This window comes from Chlorocebus sabaeus, chromosome 25 (assembly GCF_047675955.1).
Source record: "Chlorocebus sabaeus isolate Y175 chromosome 25, mChlSab1.0.hap1, whole genome shotgun sequence".
In the NCBI taxonomy this organism is placed as follows: domain Eukaryota; kingdom Metazoa; phylum Chordata; class Mammalia; order Primates; family Cercopithecidae; genus Chlorocebus; species Chlorocebus sabaeus.
The window spans coordinates 50707424-50730877 of NC_132928.1; the positions used below are offsets into that span (position 1 = coordinate 50707424).

Sequence of the window (23454 nt, forward strand, 5' to 3'; positions counted from 1 at the left end):
CTGTTAGGTTTCAGAAGAGCTTAATGCATTGTTTAAAATCACCTGGCTTACTTCAGCCAATGGCCAAAAAGCCATCTTGTCTTAGGAGAAAACTGCTGTCTAGAGAGATCAGAGGACTTGGCTAATGTCGTATGTTTAGTGGCTTTGAGGTTGGGCCCTCCAGACAGTAAGGTGAATCCGAGCACCATGTGTCACAAATGTCACAGGCAACTTGACTCATCTCTTCACCCCAGTCTCTTAGATCACACCCAGTGCCAGGTCGGCTCCATTCTCAGCAGCACACCAAATTTGCGCCTTTCATTCAAACAGCTACAGAAACTAGACAGGCACCTTTGCGAGGACACGAGGTTGAGATGAAAAGTAAAATGTTCGTAGTGTCTCAGCCATTCGGTGTGATGTCAAAAACTTTTCAGAGAAGCAGCCATGGCACCAGCCCAGCACTGTGTACATTAAGCTTGTGGAGTCCACCAGAGACAATTAACATCACATACACCACAGTGCTTACTGGAAAACCAAACAAATTAGGCCAGGTGCGGTGGCTTACGCTTGTAATCCTAGCACTTTAGAAGGCCGAGGGCGGATCACCCGAAATCAGGAGTTCGAGACCAGCCTGGCCAACATGGCGAAACCCAGTCTCTACTAAAAATACAAAAATTAGCGGAGTGTGATGGCGCGCATCTGTAATCCCTGCTACTCAGGAGGCTGAGGCAGGAGAATGGCTTGAATCCAGGGCGCGGAGGTTGCAGTGAGCCAAGATCGTGCCACTGCACTCCAGCCTGGGTGACAGCGCAAGACTCCATCTCAAAAAAAAAAAAAAATTAACAAATGTCGCTTGAGTCTGAATGGCAGTCTAGTATAGTGATTACCATTTTCTATTTGTGCAACCCTGGGTGTTACTGAACCGTCCCATGCCTGTTTCCTCACCTATAAAAAGGGATAATAAAATAGTCCCCTCATAGGGCTGCTGTGAAGATTAAATGAGCTCAATGAGCACATCATCAACACTCAATATGTGGTCACTTTTATTTTTGTATCTACCCAGCCCTGGAGGAGGCTCTGGGTGGTCTACACAGGAGGTGAGGATGGCTTTAGTTAATACTGGTGAAGTTTATAAGTGAATTTATGGTGAAAAAATTAATAGTAACAATTGTTTATTAAAACAATCCAAGTTTTAAGATTTTGTGGAAACAATTATCTTTGCTTGGAACTTTCATGTAGGGCTACCTCCTCATTTCTGAGATGTTCTGACTTGGATTTAGCATCCCATGGTAAATAAAGTAGGTTAGCTGGGAAGTTCTTCGACAACCGACTTGATTTCAAGACACTTTTATTATTTATTTATTTAGAGACGGAGTCCTGCTCTGTCACCCAGGCTGGAGTGCAGTGGTGCAATCTTGGCTCACTGCAAGCTCTGTCTCCCTGGTGCAAGCGATTCTTCTGCCTCAGCCTCCTGAGTAGCTGGGATTACAGGCGTTCAGCACCACGCCCCGCTAATTTTTTTTTTTTTTTGTATTCTTAGTAGAGACGGGGTTTTGCCATGTTGGCCAGGCTGGTGTTGAACTCCTGGCCTCAAGTGATCTGCCCACCTCAGCCTCCCAAAGTGTTGGGATTACAGGCGTGAGCTACCACGCCCGGCTGACATTTTTCGTTATAAAAAAAAAAAAAAAAATAGAAGTAAACAGTTTTTCACCAGTCAGTCCCATGTAGAAACAATAAATCCAAACACCAGTTTCTAGACAAGTCTCTTATTTCAATAAATACTCCTTTTGGTCTCAGGGCTTGAAGGCTGTGCTCATTTTAAAGGTCTGGGAGCAGTATCGTGGATGATGGGGACATCTAGAGACTGTTGGGAAAACTACAGACAGCTATGATTCTTTAGCAAGCATTATGGTGCTACTCAAGAGTGGTTCCAGAACCCCAACACTGGCATCACCCAGGAGCTTGACAGAAATGCAGAATCTCAGGCCTCAGACATACTGAATCAAAACCTGCACTTTTAAAGTCTTTCTGTGCAGGAAGCCGTGGCTCATGCCTGTAATCCCAGCACTTTGGGAGGCTGAGGCAGGAGGGTCGCTTGAAGCCAGAGTTTGAGACCAGCCTGGGCAACAAGGCTAGATCCCTTGTCTCTCTACCAAAAATAAAAATAAAAAATAAGCTGCATGTGGTGGTGCGCGCCTGTAATCCTAGCTACTTGAGAGGCTGAGGGAGGAGGATCGCTTGAGCTCAGGAGTTTGAGACTGCCAATGAGCTATGATTGTGCCATTGTACTCCAGCCTGCAACGGAGCAAGACTGTCAATCCAAAAAAAAAAAAAAGCCTAAGGCAAAATTGGCACACAACACCTTTATTGATATCATCTGAGTATGACCTAGCCTTACAATAGACATCTTCCCAACCCCGCTGAAGGCAGTCAGAACCATCTGCCTTGGAAACACTCTGGGTCAAAAGCAAGTCTCGGCCTGGCACAGTGACTCATGCCTGTAATCCCAGCACTTTGGGAGGCTGAGGCACTTGAAGTCAAGCATTTGAGACCAATCAGCCTGGCCAATATGGAGAAACCCCATCTCTACTAAAAATATAAAAATTAGCCAGGCGTGGTGGCACGTGACTGTCGTCCCAGCTACTCGGGAGGCTGAGGCAGGAGAATTGCTTGAACCTGGGAAGCGGAGGTTGCAGTGAGCTAAGACCACGCCATTGCTCTCCAGCCTGGGTGTTAGAGCGAGATTCGGTCTCAAAAACAAAACAAAAGCAAGTCTCCATATTTAAATAACCCTGCATGAGAAACAAACATTACAGGAATGTTTCCCAGCTCATCTATGTTCCTTTAACATCTATACAGCACTCCAGGTGGACTGAGAATGTCCTTAAGAGACAGGGCAGACACACATTTCCTAGAACAATGAGAAACCCCTGAAGCAGTATTTCTGGTGACCCAGGTACTGAAAGTACAGGCCCAGAAGGCCCTGTATTCACTAAGCAAATAGTTCTGCATTTCCGGAGTCAGGGGTTCTATACACCCCTCTTGTCAAGCCTGGATCAATCTCCACTTTTTCAATGTAGGTCCTGCCTAATCTAACCCCTCCCAATCCCCACCTCCATGATCCTCTCCTGTTTCTTATTCTCACTGCAATTAATTTATATAATTCCTGAGGGACTTGGTACCTGGCAAGCAGTTTTTTTTTCTGCCAGGTCTAGACTGCAGGCTTTTTGAGGGAAAAAGACAGTCACTACCACGTCAGTAGTATACCACAGCTCACCGCACAATGGCCCAAAGATCTACTGACAACAGACCAAACATCTCACAAACTGTGATTTAATACCATTATTCCTTGGGGCTTATACCTTACAAAACCCTACCCATGGAAATCCAGTGGTTATGACCATTCCTATTTTACAAAATGAAGGCTGCTAAAAATCAGTCTCATAAGCAAACATACTAGGTAAAATTGCCCAGTAACAGAGCCCCACACTCCCTACTCCCAGCTACCTTTTTCAGGCTCTAATACCAGTTGTTCTGATATGCTTGAGAAGCAAATGAATCCTGAACACTAGCCTGGAAAAGAATGTGTATGTGGTGAGTCAGTGAGATACACAGACCAGGCTCTACTAGCCTCCCACATGTATTCACACCCAAATGACAAAAACTAGCACAAATATGCTGCAAATAAAACTTTTTTTTTTTTTTTGAGTTTCCCTCATCGCCCAGGCTGAAGTGCAATGGCATGATCTTGGCTCACTGCAACCTCCGCTTCCGAAAGGTTCAAGCGATTCTCCTGCCTCAACCTTTGAGTAGCTGGGATTATGGGCGCTTGCCATCACACCCAGCTTTTTGTTGTTGTTGTTGTTGAGACTGAGATTGGGCCTCAAAAACAACAAAACAAAAGCAAGTCTCCATATTTAAATAACCCTGCATGAGAAACAAACATTACAGGAATGTTTCCCAGCTCATCTGTTTCGCTCTTGTTGCCCAGGCTGGAGTGCAATCGCGCAATCTCAGCTCACCGCAAACTCCACTTCCCAGGTTCAAGCAAGTCTCCTGCCTCGGCCTCCCGAGTAGCTGTGATTACAGGCATGCGCCACCATGCCCAGCTAATTCTGTATTTTTAGTAGAGAAGGGGTTTCACCATGTTGGCCAGGCTAGTCTCAAACTCCTGACCTCAAGTGACCCACAGGCTTCAGCCTCCAAAAGTGCTGGGATTAAAGACGTGAGCCACGGCGCCTGGCCCAGTAAAAATCTTAAGAGCTTTGTTCAGTTATCTGGTTGAGGTTTATGATGCTGGATTCCATCTGAAAAGTTAAAAATCTAGGTGTCCTAAGAAGTGCTATTAGGGCAACTGGCCTTCTCTTCCTACTTTTTTTGTAGTATGCTGACAAGTGCTTCAGGATTCATAATCCTTTACCTCTAAGGAAGCTGCAAAAATGGAATTAACTATTAAATATATAAAAAGCACCTAAGAATGATCCCATGAAAAATTCTGGTATAGTTACAATCTAGTATGAACCGTTTGAAGACTGGTGAGGAAATCTGCAGGTCTAATCCACCAGGTACTGTGAAACAATCCCTGTGGAAGTTTAAGTGGTCACAAAAGATGTAATCTTCTTCTGTCCCCTAACAAAACAGGAAGGAAACTGAAATAGGAACCACTGGAAATACCCTGAAGGGAGAAAGAAGAGGAAAAGATCAGACATCATATTTATTAAAATCTTTATTCATTTTCTTTTTTCAGAATTGAAACCCATAGAACACATTAGAAATTTAGATGCATATCTGTCTTGTTTGGTATCTTACCAAGTACAATCTCTGTGCAACAGCTCTGAGAGGAAATCCTTGGCAGATCAAAAGAGAGGGTAGTGGCTCCCACACTTTCCATTTAAGCAAATAAATTAGCTTCCGAGTAAGTTGTTCCCAGTTTCACCCAACATTTTGTGTTTATGAGAAACACCTTAGTTCCTAAAAACCTGTGGTAGTCCAGTACCCAGTCCCTCCTACCTTGTCACCACCCAGACTTGAGGAATTGAAGGGAAAAAAACTGGCCTTCCCCTGTAGAATGAGTTTCCCAAAGACAGGTGTGCCTGGCTCACTAGTAGGCCTGGCCCGTGCTGGCACACTAGAGCTGCTCAGTAGGTATTTGCTGATGAATAGTCTTTATGTTAATTAGGGTCCACTCTCAGAGACTGAGAACCTTTCACTAGCTGCAAATCCTTAGCAATTTAAGTCAGTGTTCCCCTTTGTTAAAATAAATATGTTTTTCTTGCTAGAATACATATACGACTATATACATTACATATACCTTTACTCATGTTTCCTGAAGCTCAAACTCACAGGATGAGGCATATAAGATAGCTTACTGACGATGCTGTTTTATCATCATTGAGGTGTGGCCATTTACTGGTCAAAGAATACACGGGTGAAGAAGAAGAAAGGCTGAAGAAATATGGCAGATGGAAAGGGAAGGGAAGGCAAAAGCATTTTCTTTTTTTAGAAAAAAAAGATGGATTTCTTTGGAAGACAATGCTGGCTTTGGATGACATTGAAAAATTGCCATGTATAGGATTCATCTTTCCCAAAATAATATGCAATTAATGTACCTGAATTCTTCCATTTCTTTCTTAAATTTCATTTGACATATTAATCCTGAGTGCAAACAGGGGGCAATGCCTTATTAATACATTCCTGAATAATACTCTGAGCAAATCAGATCCTATGAATTTGTTTTACACAGAAAATTATTTACACCTCCCCCAAACCCACAATGCAGCCTCATACTAAAGAAAGTTTTATAACAAAACCTTTACACTCAGATTTATCCATTCAAACTTTAGAATAAACATTTTGTAACAAGTGGGAGGAGGGCAGGAAATGGCCATGAGTTCGGATTTTCCTAGTTTTGTAGTATTAAAATGTCTCCACATCTACCTTTGGATGTTTGGTAGGCATACCTTACAGCTGATCCAAACCCTGCAACAACTTGATTGTAACAGCCTTAGATTCTAATAAAGTAGGACAGTGTGACAACGCTTAAAAAAAAAATCCACCTCCTTTTTTTTTTCTTCTTTTTTTTAAGACAGAGACAATTCTCCTGCCTCAGCCTCCCGAGTAGCTGGGACTACAGGCGTATGCCACCATGCCCTGCTAATTTTTGCATTTTCAGTAGAGACAGGGTCTCACCATGTTGGTCAGGCTGGTCTCGAACTCCTGGCCTCAGGTGATCTGCCCGACTCGGCCTCCCAAAGTGCTGGAATGACAGGCATGAGTCACTGCACCCGGCCCCGACCTCTTCTTCCAAACAGTGTTTGAAATTTTAGGGCTTTCTGAATTAGAGCTATAAGTTTATGGTTGGTTTTCTCCAAGATTTGCCTAAACATACTTTTCCAGCTTACTGAAATCCTGACTTAGAACAAACATTTATATTCTCAGTGCCATGTCACACCACTCTATTAGCTCAATTCTAACTTTATGGATTAGAGTTCTAAATTTTATGGATGAAAATTCTAAATTTATGATCAGAATGCCTTTTAAGATCACGAGTCTGAAAACAGATGCGAATAAAATGAAATGATACATTTTCTGCAAATGCTTTCAAGAAAGGATTGAGACATTTTCTTTCCTGCCTGCTTTTTTCCTTAGCAGAATCTCTGCCTTCAGTGTTATGAGGTTCCTAGTTTCAGACTTCTTATTCATTTCAGTGTGGCATACTAAAGGCATCATGTATTTGAAAGACCACAAATCCATAACTTAGTTCAACTAAACTTTACAGGGAGAGCAGAGCTGATATCTCTTTCTATTGTCTCCTCCCAGCTGGCTCCTGGAAGCTTGTGGGTGAGCACTAACCAAGGTATTCTCATACTGAGCTATGAATTTCCCTGGACACACAACAGTGAGTAGCCTTAAAACTGAAATCAATGCTTCCTTTGGTTAACACGAATTCTGTGTTTTGTGCTAGTCTCTGTCTTCTTAAATTCAATACACCCTTTTTATAACCCAGCCCATTGTTCTCTTCATCTCAAAATGTACATAAAATGTACAAAAGTTTCCTAATTTCAAAATAGTTATAGGTTACTCAGTTATCTTTCAATGCAAGAAAACTGGGCATAAATTCTAAAGCTGTTTTTGAGAGTGGGTGCCTAAAACTAGTTTCCAATGGCTGGCATTAAATATATTCAACCACACTGTTTAAATATTCGCCTCTGCTTGACAGGAATGAAAAGCTGGAACACACCTTGACAAGATGCAGGAGCAAAGCACATAGCTCTGAGTCCACAGGTGAGCGGGCACATCAGCCCTGTCTTCCTTTGCCCCTGTGTTTTACTGCAACTACTTACACGTCGACATCACTTTGCCAGAACACAAAATGAAAACTGTGCTTTACAAATCTGAAATTTGAGAGTGCTAAGAGGAGAAAGAAGCATAATATAACATCATGCGTTCAGAACTCCAAACAAGACTGAATAATGGAATTAGGATTTGACATAAATCAAACTCTTAAGACTCTTCCTTTTAACCTCCTCAATTTCAAGGCTCAGAAGGCTTAAAATCTTGGCTGGGTATGGTGGCTCATGCCTGTAATCCCAGTACTTTGGGAGGCCGAGGCAGGTGGATCACCTGAGGCCCGGAGTTTGAGATCAGCCTGGCCAACACGGTGAAACCCTGTCTCTACTAAAAATATAAAAATCAGCTGGGCGTGGTGGTGGGCACCTGTAATCCCAGCTACTCTGGAGGCTGAAGCAAGAGAATCGCTTGAACCCAGGAGGCGGAGGTTGCAGTGAGCCGAGCTCATGCAACTGTACTCTAGCCTGGGCAACAGAGTGAGTCTTGGTCTCAAAAAAAAAAAAAAAAGGAGGCGGCGGCGGCTTAAAATCTTTGTTTCCAGTCTTCCATGACCCCAGATCACAAGATAAGTCCAGCCACCAGTAAGGTACACACTCTCACCTGTAGGAGTGTCCCTTTCTTAGGAGAAAGGGGCAAAAAGGTTGCTGATCTCTTGGGAACAGCAGCTTCAGTGACAAAATACCCTAAAGGCAGAGGTGGAAATTCATTTCAGAAGAGAAATGAGGATGACAGAGACCACAGGCTACCTGTTATTCAAGGTATTATTTCAGTTTGCTTTGTTAATTTGGGAAGGACTGCTTTCGGCAAAAGGGGAAAAAATTAGTCTCCTTAGAGAATCATGCTTAGATTGTAATAGCATTTCTCCAGACAACTTTTTGGTTAATTGGGATACAACTATGAGAATGCAGAATTTACTTAGGTGCGAAGTCATGTTTGCTTTTTACACACCTTAAGATCCTAAATACAAGGGAACCTGTTTTTCAATTTCAATCATATGCCCGATTCTGGTTCTACCAGTGGGTCTCTCTCTCTTCTTCCCTCCTCTAAGATCATCAAAACAATACTACCCAACGGCTTAAAAGCCCAAACACCTTTCTGTTTTTGTCCTTCCCTCCAATTCTATCTGAAACATGTATCTCCTCCAACAGAGTGTGCTATTTTGGCTTGATGGAATGCAAGGTTTTATTTGCTACCACTCTGTAGGACAGTAAGCATTCTGATTTAACTAGTTCTGGTAAAAAAAAAAAAAAAAAAAGACACAAGAGATTGCAAAGTGTTTCCACAAAATCCACAGGCATGGAGAAAGGACTGCAAGGTTCAACTCAAAACACACGCTCCAGAGCCAACCCCAGTATTCGTCTATCCAAATGTCACACCTGTTTGTCCTTTGGCATGGGAATTAAGACTGACCAACTATGATGCCCAGTGCTAAAATGGGCAATTGCCGAGGAGGTCAGAAGGCGATTCAGCAGGAATGTCTCTATGCTCTGAAACTTGTGGTCTTTGCTTTAGTTTCCACTACAGAAAACACCAAAGACATCCAAGGCCACCCTGTCCCCTGTCACCAGAACTTGCTGCTGGCCACTTCCAATCCATCTCATACCATTTGGAATTGATTGTGCTGTTTCTCTATCTTTGTAAAAAGAAGTTTCACTTATTTTGTGTCGAGAATTACAAGTGTGAGAGAGGCATCCTGTCTTCCACCAGTACTGTGTCCACCCCAAACTGGTCGGTACACTGCTTCACGGTGGCCAGGACACTCAGGAGCCGCTGATCCACGGCGTCCAGATGAGGATCAGAGAGCACTGGGGAGATGGGGTCATGGGCCATGGCAGATTTTAAGGCAGACTTTAGCACACCATTCTTTAGGTAGTTCAGTCTGTTCCAGGTAGAAACCCGAATGCTGGAAGAAAAAGTTATAGAACAAGGTACTTAAAACCTCTCATTATCAAATGGAATTTGAAAGCCTGCTAGGCAGACAAAAGTAAAAAAAAAATTAGGTAAAATACTTTAAATCATTTTTGTTTTAGAATTACCCCTACATAATGAGTAAGCAACATTACATGTTTTGATATTGTTTCTGTGTAACTAATCAGAGATATATACAGAGATTTACACACATGTTCACCACAGTGCTGTTTGTAACAGGAAAAATGTTAAACAATCTGAATATCTAATTATTGGGAAATAGTTAAATTATGGTTCATCCATTGAAAGGAATACCATGCAGCCATTAAAAACAATTTTGAAAATTTAGTGGAATGGGAAATGCCTATGGTAGGATGCTGGGTGGGGGGAAAAGGTTGGAGGAAAACCCTGTTTCACTTCAAATCTGTAGGAAAACAAAATACACACACATGGATTGGAATGAAGTACACTACAATGTTAACAAGAGGATGTATCCTTAGACGTTAATGGGTACTATAAGCTTCCTTCTTCTTGTATTTCTGAAGTCTAAAACAGTTTCTCCTATGAAAAAATTATTTTAAGGATACCTATCTGCCTTAATTATTTCACCAACTGCTACCCTTTGAATGTCTGTCCCCTCCAAAATACATGTTGAAATTGCCATTGTAACAGTATCAAGGTGGAGTCTTTAAGAGGTCATTAGGCCATGAGTGCTCTGCCCTCATGGGTGGAACTAATGTTGCTATGAAAAGGCAAGTTCAAGACCCGGAGAGGTGGCTCATGCCTGTAATCCCAACACTATGGGAGGCCGAGGTGGGCCCTGAGATTGGGAGTTCAAGACCAGCCTGGCCAACATGGTAAAACCCCATCTCTACTAAAAATGCAAAAATTAGCTGGGCATGGTGGCACGTGCCTTTAATCCCAGCTACTTGGGAGGCTGAGGCACGAGAATCATTTGAACCTGGGAGGTAGAGGTTGCAGTGAGCTGAGATTGCGCCACTGCACTCCAGCCTGGGCAACAGAGTGAGACTCCATCTCAAAAAAAAAAAAAAAAAGGCGACTTCAGCCCCTTGTTGCCCTCTCTCTTTGCCCTTTTGCCTTCTGCCATGTGACATGACGACACAGCAAGAAGTCCCTTGTCAGATGCTGGCACCTTGGTATTTAACGTTCCAGCCTCCAGAACTGTGAACCAATAAATTTCTGTTCATTATAAATTACCCAGTCTGGCCAGGTATGGTGGCTCATGCCTGTAATCCCAGCACTCTGGGAGGCCCAAGGGGGCAGATCACTTGAGGTCAGGAATTCGAGACCAGCCTGGGCCACATGGTGAAACCCCATCTCTACTACAAATACAAAAATTACCCAGGCATGGTGGTGAACGCCTGTAATCCCAGCTACTTGGGAGGCTGAGACAAGAGAATCACTTGAACCTGGGAGGTGGAGGTTGCAGTGAGCCGAGATCGCACCACTGCACTCCAGCCTGGGCAACAGAGCAAGACTCCCTCTCAAAATAAGATAAAATAAAATAAAACAAGTTACCCAGTCTGTGGTATCCTGTTATAGCAGCACAAAACAAACAAGACACCAACTATAGAGTATCTTTTATTTATCTGAGAAGAAAAGTTCTTAGCTCTCTGTGGGCAAAGTAGGAATTACTAGGTATGCAGAAATGTCTGATTCTGTAAAAGGCAGCCTATTGTGCAACAATTTAAAAGCTAAGGAAGACTGTTGCATAAAGCATGCATGGAAGGGACAAACAGGCACAGACGGAGTACAGTTATTTTTTATTCTGAAATATATTACAAATGCCCAGAGCATCAGAGCTTCCTCTGTGACTAAGTTATCACGTTATTTCCTCTCAGCTCCAAATTCACTCTTCAAAATATGCTCTGCTGGCCAGGCACAGTGGCTCACGCCTGTAATCCCAACACTTTGGGAGGCCATGGTGGGCAGATCACCTGAGGTCAGGAGTTCCAGACCAGCCCCACCAACATGGTGAAACCCCATCTCTACTAAAAACACAAAAAATTAGCTGGGCGTGGTGGCGGGCGCCTGTAATCCCAGTTACTCAGGAGGCTGAGGCAGGAGAATCGCCCGAACCCAGGAGACGGAGACTGCAGTGAGCCGAGATCATGCCACTGTACTCCAGCCCGGGCGATAGAGCGAGACTCCATCTCAAAAAACCAAACAAAACCAAAATGTGCTCTGCTACAATGGATGGGATTCATTTAAGCATCTTTCCCCTAAAGCTTTCTCACTAGAGGGCGCTAGGGGCACACTGCAAGGGGAAGGGGCTCTCCAAATGCTTCTGTGGGTCGATAGTGGTGTTGGGGAGGCACAGAGGTCATCCAGTGAAGCCCTGTCTAGCCACATTCTCAGAAAGTGTGGGTCCTTGATGACCTCAAGCCTTAGCCTGGCCTGGGGATAACTCTCCTGAGGTCCTCTCAACATGGAAACCAGAGATTTGAAGGTCATCTGCTCACCCTGGCCCCAATTCCCTCTGAAGGCCCACATGTGTGCCTCACCTGCAGCACAGAAGGTTCCTACTGGATTCTCTCTCTCCCTCTGCATGTCATGACACCAGCTATGGCTTGAATGTACACCCAGCCTGCACTCTGGAGAATTGCTCTGGCTTGTTCAGCACCTGCAAACTAGCAAACTTCTCTGCTATCTGGTGGGTTGAGCTAAACCTTCTCCACTGAAGTCCAAACTCCAGTCACTGGGAGGGGATCCCCTTCCAAGTTTGTCCTTCCTTGGGTACTCTCCCTCAGCCCTAGTTTTCTTTTACAGTCACTCCTGTTATTGGAATTTAATAATTCTTTATATTGGGTTGGGCTCAGTGGCTCACGCCTGTAATGCCAGCACTTTGGGAGGCCAAGGCGGGCAGAGCACAAGGTCAGGAGTTCTAGACTAGCCTGGCCAACATGGTGAAACCCCGTCTCTACTAAAAATACAAAAATTAGCCAGGTGTGGTGACAGGCACCTGTAATCCCAGCTACTTGGGAGGCTGACTCAGGAGAATAGCTTGAACACGGGAGGTGGAGGTTGCAGTGAGCCGAGATCGCTCCACTGTACTCCAGCCTGGGTGACACAGCAAGACTCCGTCTCCAAAAAAAAAAAAAAAAAAACAATTATTTATATTAAACACCTCTGTTTAACACACTGTGTCTTTTTTTATCTCCTGATTGAACCAGACTGATAAAACTACTACCACAAAAACATCTTCAAAGACAAACGCACAATTCTTGATTGTATATATCACTACTTCCCATCATTAATAAAGACAATTAAGGACTGCCTGGGTAAACTGTTACTTTCTACAGAATTTTGTTGTTATTTAAAAAAAGAAAGAAGAGAAAGAGACTAGTTGCTAGGGCAGTCTTATGTGATATGATGTTGCTGGGAGCTGACCAGTATTAAGTGGTGCTTTTGAACTTGCTTTTCTGTGAAGCTAAGCAAGGTGAATCCCAGCTGATTCTTCATGGGCATGCTCTAAAATTACACCAGGATGGTTGGGCGTGGTGGCTCACACCTGTAATCCTAGCACTTTGGAAGGCTGAGGCAGGTGGATCACTTGAGGTCAGTAGTTCCAGATCAGCCTGGCCAACATAGTGAAACCCATCTCTACTGCAAATACAAAAATTAGCTGGGTTTGGTGGCAGGTGCCTGTAGTCCCAGCTACTCGGGAGGCTGAGGCACAAGAATTGCTTGAACCCGAGAGGCAGAGGTTGCCGTAAGCTGAGATTGTGCCATGGCACTCCCACCTGGGTGACAGACGCAGACGCTGTCTCAAATTTAAAAAATAATAATAATAATAAAATAAAATAATTTCAGGAATGATGAAAAGAAGCTTCTTAGACTTTAGCTCATTTTCTTGACTCATTTTTCAATTTCTCTGTTCCCAGTTTTTTTAAAAAACCAATTACTATTTATTTTCTATTTTTTTGAGACAGAGTCTCACTCAGTCACCCAGACTGGAGTGCAATGGCGCAATCTCGGCTCACTGCAACCTCCGCCTCCCAGGTTCAAGCAATTCTCCTGTCTCAGCCTCCTAAGTAGCTGGAATACTGGTGCCTGCCACCATGCCCGGCTCATTTTTGTATTTTTATTAGAGACGGGGTTTCGTCATGTTGGCCAGGCTGGTCTTGAACTCCTGACCTCAGGTGATCCACTCACCTCGGCCTCCCAAATTCCTGGAATTACAGGAGTGAGTTACTGTGCCTGGCCAAAATCAATTATTATTTATGGAAAAAGTTACTTTTGGTTTAATTTCAAACTGAAATATGCGAACCCCAGGTTACGGTATGTGATGGGTGAGTGAGAGGACTTGAAACCACAAGGTAACCAGGTGTAGTAACCAGGGATGCAGATTTTACTCAGTTTGTTTTTTGGTTTTTTTTTTTTTGGCGGTGGGGTGGGGAGTATGGGTGATTATATTCTGCTATTAAACCAAACATAGACATGTATTACTGAATACATACACTCTTCTATTCATACAAAATTTGAGATGAATTCTGAGCTGTGGGTTATCTGCCTTCACTTTTCCCTGATATCCCATTTCAGGATCTCCAGAGGTTCTAGGTTGGAGAAGTATGAAAAGCATGGCTCAGGTATCAGAAAGTCTGAGGGCCAAGAAAATGGATGTACTGTTACCTGAGCCTGGAAAGGAAGGCAATGCAGGCACATGTATTTGCTATGCACAACTTACATGCAACACTGATAGAGAGGGGCAAGAATGCTTCTTTCATCCAGTGAGGGGTTCCCAAAGCTGAAAATTAAATTAAAACTTAAATTAAAAATTAAATTAAAATGGTGGAAGTACCATTCTTTTCTTAGCATCAAAGCAATAGCAAATTCTATATGAAACTCAACTGTGATCCTAGATAATTTCACACTCCAGCAGCTCAAATCACTTAAATTGAAAACAAGCGGGGCATGACCAATTAGACACAGGATCCCTAACAGCCTGTACTAAAATATCTGACAACAAATATACTCATTTACAAGGGACCTTTTCCTGCCAAGATATTAGAAGGTACTGGAGCATAATTATGGTAAACACAGTGTGGAGTTCACAGACCAAAGGGAGAACTTGAAGACCCCTAAGCCTGCAAAGGTTTTAAGGACCAGAGAGAGAAATACAGGCCATTTATATTAGATTCCCACAAACAAGCAGATGACCACTACTTGTAAAAAGAAGTCACACTTGTTCTACTCCCAAATTACCAATATCCTATTCCCTACAAGTAAGTATATGTACCAATTCAAATTGGAAAAACTGTTCACAGAGGCTGAGGAAACTGATTCACAGCAGATGCAAAAATTACCTTAGCAGCAATTCAGAGTTAGAAAAGGAGAACTGATTCTAGAAAACTGTCAACCTTTCCCTCTTTCCAGAGGTTCACCTTAATAGCTGGAGTCTGGTAGTTCTTAGTACAGTGTAGGTCCTCCAGTAATTCAAGGCAAGGGCAACTGCTATTGTCTGAATGTTTGTGTCCCCCTCAAATTCGTAATCCCTGGTGTAACAGTCCAACAATATTAAGAGGTAGGGCCTTTGGGAGATGATTAAGCCATGAGGGAAGAGCCCACATCAACGGGTTTAGTGCCCTTATAAATGAGGTCAGAGGGAGCATGTTCACCTCTTCTGCCATATGAGGACACACAGAAGGCACCATCTGAGGAACAGGCCCTCACCAGACACTGAATCTGCTGGCACCTTCATCTTAAGAGTTCTCAGCCTCTGAAACTAAGCAATACATTTCCAATGCTTATGAATTACCCAGTCCAAGGGATTTTGTATAGCAGCCTGAAAGGACAAAGCAACTATTTTGATATATACCAAGTAACAAATATCACGTGTATCACAGGATGAGTGCTATGTGCTTTGCTGTAATGGGGTAGAGGGAGAGGCAGTGTTTGCTGGTCTTTCATTTTCTGTGGTCGTCACCATCTTTCACGAAGCACAAGGTGCCTGGTGTTCGGTATAAGATGGTGGCATCATTAGCAAATGCTGCCCAAGCACTCTGCTGAGGAGCCATGTCTTAGCTTATTTCCAACAACCAATGTTAACAGTAGTGACCTAGGGCCTGGAAAATTCTGTACTCCAAGGAAGCATTCTATTTAGTAAATATTTATTAAATGCAGCTAAAAGGGTGGCACTATGCCTGTAATCCCAGCACTTTGAGAAGCCGAGGCGAGTGGAGCACTTGAGGTCAGGAGTTCAAGACCAGCCTAGCCAACATGGTGAAACCCCGTCTCTACTAAAAATACAAAATTAGCGGGTGCCTGTAGTCCCAGCTACTCAGGAGACTGAGGCTGGAGAATAGCTTGAACCCGGGAGGCAGAGGTTGCAGTGAGCTGAGATTGTGCCACTGCACTCCAGCCTGGGCAACAGAGCAAGATTCCATCTCAAAAAATTTTTTTTAAAAAGTGTGGCACTAAACTGGCCACCATGGAGAATGCAGAATATGAAATGGAAATACAATGTGCTCTCCAAATAGCTCAGGCCTAAAAAAATAAGGACATTCTATTCATTCAAAATGAATAAACTTTTCTTATTCAAGATAAAAGTAACTTGTCGTTATATATAAAATCCACACTAGGCAACAGCTCTTCTTCCCATGATAGCAAAAGTATGGGCCTAGACTAACATAAAAATAGCAAAACATCCTATCAAATTAATTTTTTAATTGCAGGAACCTTTGGATAGAATAAATTTAATAACAAATTCCACACTCCATTACATCTGTATCTCTCAAGTTTCTAAACACCAAATATCATAGCCAAGAAAGAATGATGTAGGTAGTAACAAATGAATGACCCTGGTTTCCAGTTGTCTGAGAAGAGGCTCATAGAGTCTTAGACTCCTTGGAAAGAATTGCTTTTCCATTTTTTGAAGTACTGAGATCCCTGAGAGTAGAGAGAACGACAGGTACCAACAGCAAAGACTCCAAGTGGAAAAAAGAAGGACGCCACCTATCAATTGTATTCTGGATGTTCTCCAGGATGCTCTGGAAAATGCCCTTCTTTCATACACAGAAACCCCTCCCTGACAAGGACAGTCCTGCTGGTCTCACCTTTTGGCATTATCAAGAAGGATGAGCATACTAGCGCCTTCATCATCTTGAAAGCTCTCATAGTGATGGCGGTCAGCATTGCCAATCAGGTAATCAAAGACAGCTGTGTCAATGATGTCCAAGAGGCGTGGGCCAGAGTCATAAGGGGATGTTTTCTTCACAGCATCACAGTAGCTCTCGTCATACTCCCACCTGGAGACAAGCAGCATCACCAGCACTGAGTGTCAACACTCTACCTGGCACTGTTACATACAAAGAGAAGACAGAGTTCCTACCTACTGGGTTTGCCCCTGACTCCACAGTTCTTTTTACTCTTGGACAGAAGTGCTGGTTCCTTTACAGAATTGGCACCTGGCTAGGCACAGGGGAGAATTAAGTAATGGCTCATAGGAGCATTTACCTGGCCAATTTGCCTTCTCGGTAAGTCCTGCCCCATGGGTGACGGTGTTTCTGCAGAGGCCACACATCTGGAAGCCAAAGTGTGACAGATCCCTCCATTGTGTCTCCATCAGCACAAGCTGGTTCTGTTTCTCGGCAGTAATAGCACTTCCCATAAAAACAAGTATTGTTTCCTACAGGACAGAAAAGAGCCAAATACACTTAAGGAAATAATGAAGACTCCAAATTCTCTCCCAAATAATGCAGAACAGAGTAGCTAAGTAAATAGGCATGGTGAAAACAAAGACCCTGAGTTTACTACATTTCAAACATTTATTTTCCTGGATAGGTAATAAAAAAGCACACAGTATAAAAAAAAATTCAAAAAGTACAAAAGGATATACACCCAAAAGCAAGTTGCCCTTGCCTCCTGTATCCTTTCTACCCAGTCTCTCTCTCTGGCATCAACTACCATCACCAGGATCCTTCAAATTCACTTTGTTTGTTTTGTTTTTGTTGTTCTTGTTTTGAGACGGGGTCTGGCTTTGTCATCCAAGCTGGAGTGCAGTGGCGTGATCTCAGCTCATTGCAACCTCTGCCTCTGGGGCTCAAGACATCCTTCCATCTCAGCCTCCTGAGTAGCTGGAACTATAGGTGTATGCCTCCATGCCCAGCTAATTTTTTATTTTTCTGGTAGAGATGGGGTTTTGCCATGTTGGCCAGGCTGGGCTCAAATTCCTGGACTCAAGTGATCTGCCCACCTCAGCCTCTCAAAATGCTGGGATTATAGGCATGAGCCACCATGTCCGGCCTCTAAACTCACTAATTTTCTTTTTTTTTTTTTTTTTTTTTTTGAGACTGAGTCTTGCTCTGTCACCCAGGCTGGAGTGCAGTGGCACGATCTTGACTCACTGCAACCTCTGCCTCCCAGGTTCAAGCAAGTCTCCCATCTCAGCCTCCTGAGTAGCTGGTATTACAGGCACATGCCACCATGCTTGGCTAATTTTTGTATTTTCAGTAGAGACATGGTTTCACCATTTGGCCAGGCTGGTCTCGAACTCCTCACCTCAGGTGATCCACCCACCTCGGCCTCCCAAAGTGCTGGGATTACAGGTGTGAGCTACCGCGCCTGGCCTGAACTCAACTTTAATTAAAGGAAAGTAACGTCCTCCTCTTCTTCATTAGGACTGAGATCTTGGCCAGAGTGCCCAGGGGAGGGCAAAAAGGTCAGGTACTAGGCCAAGTGTGGCCAAGAGTTTGGTTACATAGAGGGGGAGGTATAGAGGAAGGGGGGAAGTTGAGCAAATAAGTAGACAGACTGAGTGTAACAGTAACCAGGCTTCTCACTAGTGGAGAAGAGAGTTAAACATACAGAAAGAGAGAAAGCCAGGATAAATCCTGCAGTGGTGAATTAGAATTGGAAATACTAGTTTGAATTGATGGGTTTTTTGTTTGTTTGTTTTTTGTTTTGTTTTTTTTGAGATGGAGTCTCTCTCTCTTGCCCAGGCTGGAGTGCAGTGGCGTGATCTCGGCTCACTGAAACCTCTGCCTCCTGGGTTCAAGCAATTCTCCGGCCTCAGCCTCCCGAGTAGCTGGGACTACAGTCGCATGCCACCATGCCAGCTAATTTTTGTATTTTTATTAGAGATGGGGTTTCACCATATTGGACAGGCTGGTCTCGGAACTCCTGACCTCATGATCCACCCGCCTCAGCCTTCCAGAGTGCTGGGATTACAGGCATGAGCCACTGCGCCAGGCCTGAATTGATGGGTTTAATACACAGATACAGAAAAAGATACGCCTGTATCCTTTTAATGTGAAGAAATAGCTGACTTCAGGCCTGGGTTAGGGAAAGTACAAGATGAGCCTGGACCACAGCGTTATGCTAGTTGCAAGAAAGTGCTTGGAGAATGATGGGACCATTCTAAAATGACACAGGAACTAGTTTGTAGAGGTTCCCACTGGCCAAATGTGGAACAGTTTAAGCATCTGAATAATTATAAATGGTAATAAATTGTAGCTCATAGTGAGTTCACGGTGATATAAATAAACACATGAATGTGTGGAGGCGGGGGAGTTCTACCCTTCAACGGAATGACAACTAATAGGTCTAGAAGCAATGATAGAATGAAAAAAATCATTTGAAGGCCAGGAACTGTGGCTCACATATGTAATCCCAGCACTTTGGGAGGCCGAGGGAGAAGGATCACTTGAGACCAGCCTGGACAACACAATGAAACCCTGTCTCTATAAAAATAAAAGTAAAAACATTAGCCAGGCATGGTGGCGCACGCCTGTAGTCAAAGCTACTCAAGAGGCTGAGGTAGAAGGATTGCTTGAGAGCAGGAGGTTGAGGCTGCAGTGGGCCATGATCGTGCCACTGCACTCCAGCCTGGGTGACGGAGACTCTGTCTCAAAAAAAATAAAAATACAAAAATTATCATTTGGTGATATTGCTGAAAGAGAGCATTAAAAAAAAAAATCACCATTTGGCAACTGTCATAATAAGTGAACTCCTGATCACTTGAGGTCAGGAATTTGAGACCAGCCTGGCCAACATGGTGAAACCCCGTTTATACTAAAAATACAAAATTAGCCGGGAGTAGTGGTATGCACCTGTAATTCCAACTACTCGGAAGGCTGAGGCAGGAGAATTGCTGGAACCTGAGAGGCAAAGGTTGCAGTGAGCTGAGATTGCGCCACTGCACTCCAGCCTGAGTGACAGAGCAAAACTCCATCTCGGAAAAAAAAAAAAAAAAAAATTTGAGAGAGAGTATTTACATCTCATGTCACAAAAGACTATCCGCCCTAGGGATGAACTCCTATACAGCGATAAGACCAATGACACAGCAGAAAATGAGCAAAGGATATGCAAAGACAGTTAACAGAAAATACAAATAGCTCTCAAACAAAAAGATGCTACATATGAAATACACAAAATCAAAAGTTTAATAACATATTGTTGGTGAAGCTAGGAGAAAGAGTCACTCTCATATATTTTTATGGGAATATAAACTGGTTAAACATCTATATAGGATAATGTGGCCACACCTATCGCCCTTTGACGTAGCACTCCCATTTCTAGAAATGCTTGCTCATGTGTGAAATAATACGTATGGGTGTTCCCCAACCATTTTGGCACCAGGGACTGGTTTCGTGGAAGACAATTTTCCACAGACAGGGGTTGGGGGCTGGGTGGCAATGGTTTCAGGATGAAACTGCTCCATGTCAGATCATCAGGTATTAGATTCTCATAAGGAACGCGCAGCCTAGATCCTTCACATGCGCAGTTCACAATAGGGCTTGTGCTCCTATGAGAATATAATGCTGCCACTGATCTGACAAGGAGCTGGTGCTGAGGCGGTAATGCTCGCTCACCCCTCACCTCATGCTGTGCGGCCCAGTTCCTACCATGACACAGACTGGTACTATTCCGCAGCCCAGGGGTTGGGGACCCCTGACATATATACAAGGTAATTCTGGGCAACACTGGTTGTAAAAACAAAATACTGGAACAACATATAAGTCCAATAAAATTCTGGTTATATGAATTATGGTAGACCCAAATAATGGAACACTTTGTAGTGTAAAACAACAAGCTCATTGTACATGATACAGATTTCTAGGATGTATTAAGTAAAAAGAGTAAGATGCAAAAGTATGCATAGTGGGCCATATGTTGTATAAAATGGTAGAGATAGATAAAAATATATATTCATACACAAAAAGACATAAGGAAATTACTAATTAGAGGTTGCCACTCAGAGAAAGGGGAAGGAACTGGACGGACAAGAAAATTTTTCATTGAATTTCACAGAATTTTTTTTTTTTTTTTTTTTTTTGAGATACAATCTTGCTCTGTCTCCCCGGGTAGGGTGCAGTGGCATGATCTTGGCTCACTGCAACCTCTGTTTCCCGAGTTCAAGTGATTTTCCTGCATCAGCCTCCCAAGTAGCTGGGATTACAGATGTGCACCACCACACTCGGCTAATTTCTGTATTTTCAGTAGAGACGAAGTTTCACCATGTTGGCCAGGCTGGTCTCAAACTCCTGGCCTCATGTGATCCTCCTGCCTCAGCCTCCCAAAGTGCTGGAGTTACAGGCATGAGCCACCACACCCGGCCTGAATTTCCTTGAATTTTGAATTGTGTGAATCCATTACTGATTCAAAAAAAATTCAAAGCCCTAAAACAAACAAAATATTGCCTGGTATAGGAAACCTGTTTCCTACAGGATAAAATACAAACTCTTGAGTTTGGTAAATAAGAATCTTCATAACTGGAAGGGAGAATGTGGAGTCTGAGGTCAGGTTCCTGGGGTTAACATTTAGACTAGTTTAATCATGAGATTGTAAGACTCTGGGCATGAAATTTAGTCTCTCTAAGCAACTTCTGTAAAATGGAGACAACAATATTACCTCCTCCACCACTAGGTTGTGAAGAGTAAATGAGGCAATCCATGGCGGCAATGCTTAGCACAGTGCCTGACATATTGTCAGACACCAATTGATGCCAGCTACTTATTTTAATAACATGGTTCAATCTACCTTTCCAGAGTTCAATATCCCCATTTCAGTGCCATGAACTGAGGCTTTGAATCTCTATTTCCTGGATTGCCAAACTTTTAAAAACTGGTCTTCTGACCACCTCAGTCTCCATGCTCTCCTTGGGTAAACTACCAACTGTGACAATAAAATATGTGGCTTCAGCCAAGCCTTTTCTCCTAAACTGTAGGCTTTAGCTCCTAAATGATTAGTCTACACTTACTCCTGGATGTTCCTGTCAAGGAAACAAAATATCCAAAATTAAATTCATTATCTTTCTCTGCTCCACCTCCCTAAATATGCTCCTCTCCCTACATTCCTAAAATAGTTAACAGCTCCACTAATCACTTGTCATCCAATCCAGAAACCTAGGAGTCATTCTTAATTTTTTATTCTCTCTCAATTGCTCTCCCAGCCCAAATGTTCACCAAATTCTTTCCATTCCAATTCCTGAATAGCTCTTAAATCTTTCTATTCCCTGTCCCTGCTTTAGTTTTCTTATTACATATGATTTCACAGCACTCCCAGAGTGCTCTCAGCTCTTGATTCTCCCCTTCCCAATGCACCCTTGACAATGCTGCCACAATTTGCTCCTGAAATTCATATCTGATTTTTCCATATTCGAACTCTTTTAATGGCTTTCTAGTGCCTAAAGAGAAAGTCTCAACTCCTAAGCATGGTACACAGGCCCTCCAGTGACACTGTCCTGACCAGCTGTCTTCCTCACTGGCCAGCCCCACACATCCTTTCCTTCAGCTAAACAGCACAGTCTCCTGAGCTTGTTGCATTTCTCTCATTGCTCATCACCTCTGTCCATGCTCTGTCCTCTTCCTGGAACAGGGTCAACTCATAGGGCCTGTAAGCTCGATGGGAACAAAATTACATCTTTATTTTCACTAACTTCTACTAAAAATTAGCATCTCCTTCTATTATGATGGCAGGGAGCAAACCGTCATGTGACTTTGTCTCTACAAGAAATCACAGATTTTTCATATCATACTAGCATTGTTGCAGATAATCTCAAAATACTGTTTATAATCATAGTTTGAAATCACAATAGTGACTAATCTCTGATAGAGCTTATTTAATGTGTTAAACAACAAAGTACATATTACTGTATCTAAACTTGCTTTTTAAAATTTTTGATACTGAAATTATACTTCAATATTATTGGTTTCATTTATAAGTCTATGTATTTTAATTTATGTATGTATTTAAAACCTTTATTTTTAGAAAGGATCCATAAGCTTCTCCAGACTGCCAAAGGTATCTATAGCACAAAAAATGTTAAATACAAACCCAAAATATTCTTTCCCACTGTATCTACCTAAGGGACTGCTATTTTCCCTTTAAGACTTGGTTAAAATATCACCTTCACTAATTAACTGTCATCCTGGCCATAACTTCTAGGCCACCTCCCTATTCCCACTCCCACCCCCACCACCACAGTCCACAGACTCTTTGTACATGTCTGTCTCCCCCATTAGACAAAGATCCTTGAAGATAGGAAGGTCATTCAGTTTTGCATATTCAGCACTTAGCTCAGCGCCTGTCAAACAGAAGTGAAATAAAGTTGTACTGAATAAATAAAGACTATAAACTAATGAAAGATTTTAGAGTCTTAAAATCTGAGTGTGGATCCTGGCTAACAATTAGTAGTTTTGTGACTTTGGGAAAGTCATTAGCCACTTCTAAGCCTCCACTCTCAGGTATAAAATGTGGGCAACACCTCACCTACTTATTGCATGCTATCATCAAAAGGATCAGATAAAGTAACAGTGTGAACATACTTGTGTAGGTTGCTGGGGCTACATAGATTTTAGTTATTCTTGTATTATATACCAACTTACTTAATAATACATTTTAAAAATTGCAACAAGAGAATGAAATGACAAGTTATACATTTGAAGAAAATATTTTCTTTTTCTTTCTTTTTTTTTTTTTTTGAGACAGAGTCTCACTCTGTCACCCAGGGTGGAGTTACAGTGCATGATCTCAGCTCACTGCAACCTCCGCCTCCTGGGTTCAAGCAATTCTCCTGCCTCAGCCTCCCGAGTAGCTGGGATTACAGGTGTGTGTCACCATGCCCAGCTAATTTCTGTGTTTTTAGTAGAGACAGGGTTTCACCATATTGGCCAGGCTGGTCTCGAACTCCTGACCTCAAGTGATCTGCCCACCTCGGCCTCCCAAAGTGCTGGGATTACAGGCATGAGCCACCAT

General features: G+C 42.9%; 1 protein-coding gene across 2 annotated transcripts in view; it reads right to left on the bottom strand.

Moving 5' to 3' along the window:
* Positions 1–4687: 4687 nt before the first annotated feature.
* The window catches only part of FAM20B (FAM20B glycosaminoglycan xylosylkinase), a 49193-nt gene continuing 30426 nt past the window's right edge, over positions 4688–23454 (bottom strand). For both annotated transcript variants that reach the window (XM_007989349.3, XM_007989350.3), the window contains exons 5-8: positions 16714–16885; positions 16314–16505; positions 13946–14005; positions 4688–9232 (exon numbers count right to left, since the gene is read on the bottom strand). In XM_007989349.3, coding sequence (XP_007987540.1) covers positions 9001–9232; positions 13946–14005; positions 16314–16505; positions 16714–16885 — 656 coding nt within the window. In that variant the 3' untranslated portion in view covers positions 4688–9000. The remainder of the gene's footprint in view (positions 9233–13945; positions 14006–16313; positions 16506–16713; positions 16886–23454) is intronic.